Source organism: Caloenas nicobarica, chromosome 1 (assembly GCF_036013445.1).
Source record: "Caloenas nicobarica isolate bCalNic1 chromosome 1, bCalNic1.hap1, whole genome shotgun sequence".
In the NCBI taxonomy this organism is placed as follows: Eukaryota; Metazoa; Chordata; class Aves; order Columbiformes; family Columbidae; genus Caloenas; species Caloenas nicobarica.
The window spans coordinates 200,395,838-200,406,360 of record NC_088245.1 but is presented as its reverse complement, the minus strand read 5'-3'; the positions used below and the strand labels follow the sequence as shown (position 1 = coordinate 200,406,360).

Genomic DNA, 10,523 nt, shown 5'->3' with positions numbered 1-10,523 from the left:
CTGAGAAGACAGAGCCAAATATGCAGGGCATGGCCTAAGTAGCACACTGACCTGCAGCTTGTTGTCACGCAACCAGCCCCCTTCATCCTCTTATCCGTTTATTTTCTTAAAACTGTTCCTTCCTTTGATCCTTCCATTCCCCTGCCTTTGGTTTTCCCCTAATCATCCCATAATAAATTTTGTACATTCCCATAGTCCCCTTCAAATATGTTATAGTAAGTTTTATAAAATCCTCAAATGCTCTTCCCCTGGATACTGATTCCTGTGCCCCTGGCAGTGACCCCTCAGCCTGTGAGGTGGTGCAGACCCTCTCCCATTGACACGTGGTGATGGGTGTTCCCCCAGACCATGGGGGCTTCCCTGGGAGCATGGAGAGAAGCGGAAGCAGGTCAGGGATGACTGGGGCTCTCCTGCATGCCAGTGTGTGCCTCTGCTCCTGTGTTTGTGGAGATGAGCCTTTAATCACACCTATCTCAATAAATATCTTAGGGTAGTGTTCACCACACTTAAGCTTAGCCTTCTATAATCAGGTGTTTAACAGGAACTGCTCCAACATGCTGCCGCTCCAGCCAGTAATGAAAAGGAATATTCCCATCGCCAGGCACCCACCTCAGGCTGGGAGGGATTGCTCTCTGGAGCTCCTGTCTGTCCGTAATTAGGAGTGACAGTTTTGATTCGCCTGCTTGCTTAACTTTGAAATATCTGAAACTTGTTGAAAGCAATCCCAATTGTTCTAGGAACGGAAATCATAGAGTCATGTTTGGGTTGGAAGGAAACCTTCAAAGGCCATCTAGTCCAATCCCCCTGCCATGAGCAGGGACATCTTCAACTAGATCAGGTTGCTCAGAGCCCCGTCCAGCCTGGCCTTGAATGGCTCCAGGGATGGGGCATCTACTATCTCTCTAGGCAACCTGGGCCAGTGTTTTACCACACTCACTATAAAAAATTTCTTCCCAATGTCTAGTCTGAAATGCTCTTCCTTATGGACTCCTGGCTGGTAGGGCTCTGTGTAGGGTGATGTACAGCACAAAGAGTGAAGACAGTGGAAAAAAAATATAAAAGACACAATTTTGTATCAAAAGTAAATACTGCATTGTTCTTTGGTAAACTAGCAGTCCTGATGTTAATTATATACATATATACACATCAGTATGTTAAATACTATTCTGTTATGTACAGAAACACAGATTGTGCAGGGACTGAGGTCTGCTGAGTAATGTTGAAGTACCTATACATTCCACATATTTATAAAAGAAAAACTTTTTCTAGTGCAATAACACTACATTTTTTCCCACACCATTACAGATTTCATTTTCTTAACATGGAAACCAGAAGTTTGTCTTTAGGAGACGTGTAACTCTCTTCTTATCAGGATCAAACTCAAATTGCTTTCTTCCACAGAAGAAATACAAGAAGTCTAGGAAAAAAAAAAAGAAAAAGAGATGAATTATTTTATTGCAGGAGTAAAGATTAGTATGCTTTAACAACTTCTGGAAAGAGCTCAGAAAAACTCTGGGTACACTTACACTGCCAACAACATCTTCTCCCAGGTGTAACCTCTGCAAAATGGTGCACAGCATCATGGGGACACCTCCCATAGCAAACCAGCTATGCACACACTTCATAATATACTTAATGAATCCCCTGAGGTGACCTTACAAAATTTTTTTCCTGTGTGTTTCTGCAGTTTAAAGTATTTGCTGTGATGCAATGGCTATGTTGAAGCCATAGAATTACAGAATGTCCTGAGTTGGAAGGGACCCACAAGGGTCATCGAGTCCAGGTCCTCCCTGCATAGGACAGCATGACACATGAACTGTCCTCCATCCAGGACTGTGTATTTCTCGCTGCCTGTGAGTAGGTGCTGCACAGCCTGGAGTGTGCACAGAGCATGGAAAGGTGTGAGCAGGTATGAGTTCGTTGGGGTGCCACCAGGTACCGTGCAGGAAAGCAGAGATCCAGCCTGGGGCAGCCATGTCCACACTGACCTCCGGGAGTGACGGCTGCAGTTAAGGATCCCCAGCTCCACATATAAGACTCATTTTGGAGGAAGCTGCTAGATTTGCTGAGGAGCAATTAACATGCATGGGTTTGGTGATTAGGAGATGAGGGGCCAGGAGATATCTGGGAAGCTGTGCCATTTGTCACCATGGACAGACTCTTACATCTATTCCAGCATCTCTCTCTCTAAGTAACATTCTCACTCATGCAGGAGAAGCTAGTGCCAGTTATTATTCTCAAAGAAGTGCCTTTTTATGTCAGAGGGCCAGGCTGTGATAGCTCACAGCAAGTAGACATGTTGTTGAGGCATCACTGTCTTGAGTGGTGCTATTCATGGTGTGAGGTACATGTCAATATGAATACAGATATATCAGCCTGGGCCTTAAAGATGGCCTTTCCAGCTGTGATGTTCAGCCTGTCATCTAAGGTATGTCACCACTATTTTTCAAGGGTATAAAGTGAAGCATGGGAGCATTGCATTACTATTTCAGGGTCTTGGTCATCCTGAGGGCTACGGGCAGCATTCAGAAATGCCTCTCTCTGTCCAGGCACTCTCAGCCCTATGACCCTGAGCTTTTCATAAAGATTTTGTTAAGAATAATTACTCACTTTCATGTTGAAAAACAGCATCGATCTTCCCCTTAATTCCAGGGAAAGCATTTCTTATCAGTATGGGCTTCCTATCCATAGACAGACTTCTTTTATCGTAACTGAGAAAAAGGATAAACAACCTGGTATCAACAAAAACTGCAAACAACTCGTTATTAATTCACCTCACCTCATTACCTTCTACCTACCAACAGGCAACTGAGTTCTTTGAAGACTTTCCGTATAATTTAGATAGAGTTGAGACAAATACGATGTGTCATAAATAATTATTACTCTATTAGCTGCACTGGAAGAATTTCTTGTCTAAGCATACTTAATATTTGAACCATCATCATCAATCTGGTAAATATTTTTTCTAAGAGACTGTACCTAAAGGAGAAGTAGATAATCTTATCTCAAACAACAGTTAGATTTGTAAGATTAGAAAAAGATTCCATTCATGTCCCCTTTCTGTAAGAAGTGTTTATCAGGAAAAAATCTGATTTTTTCTTAAGTTATAAGTTATTTTAAGTCATTTTACTTAAGTTACTTATAGCAGGCTATTACAATTTGAGTGAAGTGCAGCTTATCTATCAGTGCTGGAAAAAGAAGGCTTCTGAAAGTATTTTCCTTCTGATACCTTTGCTCGGTAAGAAATTTAATGATCAGACAAACTGCTCAGCCGAAGTCCTTCAGGCCATGAGAGTTTGAACTAAAATGTGGAAGTCTGATCTTCTGCTTGACCTACAAATGTATGGCTGGATATTTACACCAGGATGATCTCTGTAGGTACAATGACTTGACCATTGTGGTGGCAGGAAAGAGAAAAGTTGTGTCGTTCATCTGCAAAAGTTCAGGTCATCTACTGCTTCTGTTATAGGAGCACCTCCTTCGGTTCATAGAATTATATGCTCTGTAACACAATTGGATTGAAAAGGGGAAATAATAACCATGCACAGCAGATACTTATTTGAAGCACATGGCATCTACCAGTAACTTTATGAAACTACCTGCTGGTAACTGGAAAAAGGATGATGTACTCCTTATCCAGCAGAAATGTTTTGGTATAAATAATGAGGTTCTGACTGATTTCCTGAGCTGACTTGTGGAGCTGCAGGATGGCTTTTTTTTTCAAGGCAGCTAAATGAAAATGAATAAATAGATAGATAAATAGACAAAAGAACTGTTAAATAATTGAATCAATTAAAAGACAAGCTAAAAACACTCTTTGATCTTCCTTTCAAACATTTTTCCATAGCTAGTTGTGACACTAGAAGAGGTGATCAGAAGTGTGTGACTAACACACCCTAAATCATGACAGGATGTTGATCATGTGATTGTGTTTGCTTCTATTTATGAAAGCAGCACAAGAAATATTACCTCCAAAATTTGTCCCCTATGAAGTAGTATGTTTTCCCCTCATTTGCATTATAAAAAGCAGCATCAATTTTGGTAACATCCTTTGAAAAACCCAGGGTGTAGATTTTTTGGGGGTATCCAGGAAGTATGGTATCTCCTCTCACAACCCAGAATTCATTCCCTATCAAGAAAAATTCGTGCAAACATCAGAATCTCTTCTGGGAATATCACAATCCTTTTCATTAAAGCTAATATTTTAGTGGAAAAATGCAGAGACAAAATAATGGTTACTTGAAAACATTCTACATACTAGTTCTAGACTCAAAAAGATGCAAAAATATTTCTTCTCACCACATTCTATGAAAACTGAAATTTCAGTCTTCCTTCATACTTTTGTTAGTTTTCCACAAGCTAGGAAGAAGCACGTGTTATCATTTTTAAGTTCAATAGATAAATTTCCAGAAAAAAAAAAGGAAAATAATGACATTTATTTTGTCAGCGAAACTTTGCTATATTGACATTAAATATAAGATACATGTTCTTTATCTTGGATAATATTTTCATTATCTCTGTGATTGAAATACATCGATTTATTGGACTAAATTGAAGCTTGCAGAATCCTACAGGAAGAGCTTAAGTGTTTTTTAAGCCAGAAACAAACTCTCAAGCTACTTGGAAAGACAACACAGGGAAATAAAAACACAACAGTTTACCTTTAAAAATGACAATTTTATCTTTTTCAGGAATTTCATATGCAGCATCGACACCAGGTGGCAGCCGTGGCCAGAATGAAGATATAAAATTTACATCAGATGTTCTGACTGCAGGATGCTTGCGCCAAAAATGCCTTACAGAAATACAGAACAGGTCTTAAATAAAATCAGACATTCACACACACTAATGCATGAAACCACATCATGGTAACCAGGGCAAGATTTATCTGACTGAACCCAGCTGTGTACCCTGAGTTAGTCACCCTAAGCTTCCTGTAATGTCAGTGGAAAGAAAATTATTCCTGTGGTGGGATTCTTCTCATCTTGATGCAGACATCTAAATTAGGTCAGACGAGTTGTTTTGTCAAAACAGTTATTGTTTTTGCTTACACAGAAGGGGAGCCTAGAAAGACTTGTCTCACGTGGCTGGTATGGGGTAAGATTTGGGGAATGAAACCCCACCCTAAGGTTACCAACACCAGCTTAGAGAAATGGTCGGTGTGCATGAGATCTTCTGAAAAATAACTGGTTTTGTGGACTCCAAACTCTGAGGTCAAAACTCACTTTAAAGTTGATTTTGGGAGGGTCTGAAGCAGTTGAAGCACAGCCCTACCACATGAAAAGGAGGGGAATAAGCTCTTCTACCCTTTCTCAAGTCTTTGGGCTGTCATGCCACAGAGAGGAAAAATTTGTCTGTTTAGCACTGAATCAATTATCCTTTCCTTTTATTATTATACTAAATCAATACTGCAGGCGGTCTTCAAACAGGTATTGTGCCAAGACTGGTAAACCCTGAGCTCACTCAAAGCAAGGACAGCAATGAATGTGCTGAGTGTCCGAGGGCTGGTGGTGCCCTTTCCCAAAGCTCAGCTCTCCCAGATGCCAAACACCTGGGACTTGGTTATAGCTTAAAGTGAAAACAGCCCATGTTTTCAGATGAGCCACCTTTCCACATCCTATTCATAGCATGCCCTGTTTCAAAAGTGATCTTCCTCCTTACACCTATCTCTCTTCATTTCTTTACCAACCTCTTTGGTTTTGCCTCCCACCTCTTATCCTGATTCCCCACCTGACCTTCATGCCTAAAATGGCTGTTATTCTGGGTGAAGTTATTTTTCCATGCTGTAGGGCATAATTTAAAAATGATATCTAGCTGTTTTACTTTCAGAAAGTTGACCTACTTGTCTTTAAAGAACACTATTTCTCCCCGGAAAGTGGTGACAGCATCAAAAGTTAAATTGGGGCCACAGGTGTTTGGCAGTGCAGGATCTTTTGACTCAGTTGGGTCTTCTATCTCAGCAGATTCCCTTTGGTCACTCTGGGTGTTAGAAGATGGTCCTAAAATAAACAATTTATGGAAGAAATTAAAGTGAGAACTTATTCAGGTATATTCAGTACAAAAAAAAAGTATGTTGCTGAAAGACATTCCAAAGTCTTTGAAATTATAAGCACTAGTTGATTAATAACTGAATTACCATAGAGGTGCTCAATGCCATTAATATCGTCCTGATGAAGAGGGAATACTGAGGGGTCAAATTTCCTATAAACTGGGTACATCAGAGCATTGGGGTCTTTGGAATGGAAAAGTCCCAGTGAATGGCCAAACTCATGGGCAGCAACATAAAACAGGTTCGTACCTAAAAACAAAACACATAATAGGAGAGCCGTGTCTTTTCATTTGTCCTGGAACCACGAAGGACATAAGGTAGGTCAGAAGATTTCAGCACCGCTTGCCTAAGCATGTGAAGCTGTTATGGGAAATTCAGATGAAGATTAAATTCTGGTCAGAAAGAAGAATAATGAAATAATTACAGTAGAGTACAAGGAAATAGTCTGTAGATCCTGCAGAAGTCAATGTGGGAGAAGGACCCTGAACTGTGATGTAACTGTGTGGGGAGAGACAGGTAGGTTGGAGGAGTGGGAAGAAGGAGGCTGCCAGGTCTCGCAGCTCCTTCCCAAATAAATCTCCATACAGTCCATGGCCGAAGTTCAGCTGGGGCCTCAGCATTTTAAACCGGAGAGCTCAGAGGCTTTTTATAGCTATAGAAACAATGCTCTTTCCAATCAGCCCCATTTTTAAGCACTTCTTAAGGAAGAGAGGAGACAGACACTGCACCCTTGATTTCCTGCACAATCTGCTTCAGGAAAGGCTTGGAGAACTTGATTTCCTACCCTCTGTGCTTTTGGTCCAGGTTTCATCCTCGTCAAAGTGAGCATCTCCACCAAAGTCCTTGCCAGGTGCGTAGGCATGAGCAACAGACCCTCCTGGGCCATCAAAGGGGATGAAGTCGTTGTGACCTGAGGAGCAAGTCCAATACACAGCTGACTGGGGGTAATGGAGGTAAAAGAACTCGACTAAGCACAGGGACCTCTGTTCTGCTGATTTGTAAACTTTCAAGTTCTCCTGCAACACAGATTTGCCCAAAGCTCTATTTTTCACAAGGAAAAACTTAGGCAAATTTGAACTGATTCATCAGGAGTGAAATACTGGTTTCCTCAAGAAATGGGTGGATATTTACACACTGCTGCCACACGGGAAGAGGAGGACGTGGTCTAGGCTGAAATATACCACTTTTTTTGTTCATAAGGTAAAATTTTCATAAACTCTGTGTCAGCAGCCATCAGGTGGTTACCTGAACCTGACTGGCAATTTAAGTGTTGATGATCCTGGAAAGACTGTAAGCCAGGAAAGGATTTAAGGACACAGAGGTTACGTGCGGTACCTGTATTATCTGCAAAGCCCAGAAGAGTGGGTATGTTTGGGTGGGAACAGAGAAGCTGACTAGAACAGCATATGTATGCATGACTGTTAATGAAGGCTGCTGGTAAGTCTTCCCTGAGGGCAATGCCAAAAATATAAGCCTTGAGTCTGTCTAGAATTTATTTAGCTCACACAAAACACATGACTAATCCTGGGAGTATGACTAGAGCTACTCACTCAATAATCTCTGAGCCTGGGTATATCCCACAAGCCCTGAGCCTCTTGTTCATGCACACATTGGGTGTCATATACTATGTATAGATCCAGTGAGCAACAGACAGATCATTACATTTATTTTCTCTCTCCTTCTCTTCGTTTGCCTCTAAACCCTCACTCAAAGATCTTCAAGAATTATAGCCATAGCACCTTGAGCGGGAACTGTGTTTTTCTGTCTGCTTGTTCAACCCGACACTGAACTCTCCACATGCTACTCATGAGAAGAAATCATTGGCATTTAAGGTCAACTGCTCTATATAGGCAGTAACTTGGCTATGACTTGTAATGGTTAGGTAGAGTTTTACCTCTGGCTGCAAAGGAGATCATTATGTCTGCTTCACCTCTGTCCTTCTTGATGAATTTCAGTGGTGTCACACTGCTCCAAACATTTAGTGCTTTCTTGATTGCTGCATTGACATCTGCTGGATGTAGGTCTGGTGTGTAGTTTAATATCCTTTGAAATATAAGGTAGAGAAAGAGTCGTGTTCTTACAACTTACACTGTATAGCACATTGTCTTTAGATTAAGAATTCCAGGATAACTACCTGTATGTAAGAACCTTTTTTGCCCATCTTGGCTCTCCTGCAAAGGTGGAGAACCCAGCTACATCAGGGAACCCACAGCGACGTTTATGTACCAGGTCCAAAGTGCCAGAGTCCAGTTTCCCTGTTACCTCCAGACCGAAGAATTCCTGCATTTCTTTTATTTTCTTGGTCATTGGACTATTATTTTTCCAAATGGAAGATTCCCCATTTTTCTTAAATCCATAGTAATTTTCCAGGTACTTCTAATTAAAGAAAAAAAAATGCAGCATTTTAGGACAGTCAGTGGTGCTTATTTTGAAGACCATAAAAAATTATGCTAACACCAGCTCAGACATGTACCTTTACTACCTTTCTTTCTGCTTCTTGGACACAGGGGTAAGAGAGTTTGTTAAAGCCTGGATGAATGTTTTTCTCTTAATGGCAGGTTTTTTCATTATATTATCACTAGAAGTATTTTGCAGTTTACTCAGAATACATTCAGAATTAACACTGGTCTAATAAATTGCTTATTTTCAGTAATGTACTCTCCATTTACCTTGTGCTCTAGGGTTATTCACAGTCCTTTACAGCAGGCAATGCAGAAACTATTTGAAATATACGACTGAATACAAAATTTCAGCATTAGTATCTTATTTTCCTATTTTTTTGAGAGTAATAATTCAGACAAAATAATATCCTTATTTTATGAAGAGTTATGTCTCATAATACCAGAAGTCACACAAATAACCACATTTCCATCTGACTACAAATAAAACATGGACTGATTCATTTGTAGAATCAACAGATAAGTGTACACATCATTATTTTTAATCGGTCTCTACAAAAAAATGAAACAAGAATGAGTTAAGATTAAAGAAATCTTCGTCATCATGGTACAGAATGCAACCACCTCTATTTTGAGAAATACTCAATCATGTTGTTCATTCTACTGGAATTTGCAGAACTAGCTCCTCAGCTACTATATACTAGTTCCAGAGACTGCAATGGATGCTCAAGTTGCTAAAATCTCCTCCCCAGAGGTCGACCTTCCTTACCTGGATGAGCATTCCTTCTTCTTTCTTCTGCCTCGTATTTGCAGGAAAAGCATGAGAAAGTGCTGCACATAATAACAGGAGAAATAGGAGGTTCTCCAGTCTCATTTTCACTTGTCTTTAGAAAAGCCTTCTTTGCACGCTGACACACACTTGCTTCACCTTTATATAGTACACGTTTGCTTTATAAAGCTTTCCAGTCCCTGACTCACTGATTCTCACAATTTCTAGTTAGCAACAGAACATATGCAAAACAATGGTTTTATCATAATTAGAGATTAGTGCTGTCTTTCATCCGGTTCCACCCTTTTGCAGGTTTTGCAATATGGAAATATGAGTAATGAGGAGACAGTAGACCTGTAGTTCTTTTTAATAAGCTCATTAACCTTTTAGTTATTCAAATGTAGTTTTATTCTCAAAACCCTTAGAGCATATCTCTTTAATGTTCTCCATTCAAAATTCCTATTGAATTCAATTGGGTTGTTGAAGTACTTAAAGGGAAAAACATTCACAGAAGGTTGCAGGACTGTAGACTACAAGTAGAAAAAAATTTCCACTTTTTTTTTTTAGTTGTCTGTATATATATGTGTGTGTATATATATGTATATATATATATGTATATATATACATATATATACATCTATGGCCAGGCTGGACTCTGGTAGCAGTGTAGGACCCCTGGCCAAAACTTGGAAGAGCAGGTCCATGCACAGGAAACTTCTGAACTGCAAAACTTCAGCCTCAGCCTGTGCTGCTGCTTAACTCAGCACCTCCTTCCTGGCTGTGCTGCAAACCCTCAGATCTGGCTGGACAAACCTAGCCTCAAAAATACCATGTTACAGATGAAGATGAGAGTGTGACCTACTTCTGGCTTTTATATAATAACCATCCATCTCCGGCACGGTAGTGCTGATTCACTGGCAGGGCCCCTCTTGTCCCAGTCAGCTTGCACTCAGGTCACCCTTCTCTCCAGTGCTGGGTATTCAGGGTCTCCTAGCAGCTTAGTTCTTCATTTTCTTCTTGCTTGTGGCAGCGCCGTCTGTCCCTGTGAGTGGAGTATTGCTTTGCACACAAAACCTGCCCAGGAAGATCCCAAATCCCAGGCACAGAGAACAACATTAGACGAATACTTCCCAATTTTCTCCAAAACCATGGCAATCACCTTGAAAATCAGGCCAGGAAGAGGAAATGCAGAAGATCCTTGTCTCAACATCTCCAAAGACTTCTGTGTAATGCACTCATTCTCTTCCCCAAAAAACAACATGTGACACAGCTGCTGCTGGTAGCACTAAACCAGTCTGCCAGCTGC

General features: G+C 40.6%; 1 protein-coding gene across 2 annotated transcripts; it reads right to left on the bottom strand.

Moving 5' to 3' along the window:
• Window positions 1-1,181: 1,181 nt before the first annotated feature.
• LOC135984509 (stromelysin-1-like) lies at window positions 1,182-9,349 on the bottom strand. Of its 2 annotated transcripts, XM_065626854.1 has the most exons (10): window positions 9,218-9,349; window positions 8,184-8,425; window positions 7,944-8,092; window positions 6,834-6,959; window positions 6,137-6,298; window positions 5,843-5,999; window positions 4,662-4,795; window positions 3,970-4,129; window positions 2,611-2,711; window positions 1,182-1,417 (listed from the first exon to the last, which is right to left on the bottom strand). In XM_065626854.1, the coding sequence occupies exons 1-10, from the start codon at window positions 9,320-9,322 to the stop codon at window positions 1,317-1,319; spliced, it is 1,437 nt and encodes a 478-aa protein (XP_065482926.1). In that variant the 5' UTR covers window positions 9,323-9,349; the 3' UTR covers window positions 1,182-1,316. The 2 variants fall into 2 exon arrangements, 1 of the variants encoding a protein (XP_065482926.1); XR_010605639.1 differs by lacking the exon at window positions 1,182-1,417 and having other exon boundaries at window positions 2,675-2,711; window positions 3,360-4,129.
• Between the last annotated feature and the right edge of the window lie 1,174 nt (window positions 9,350-10,523).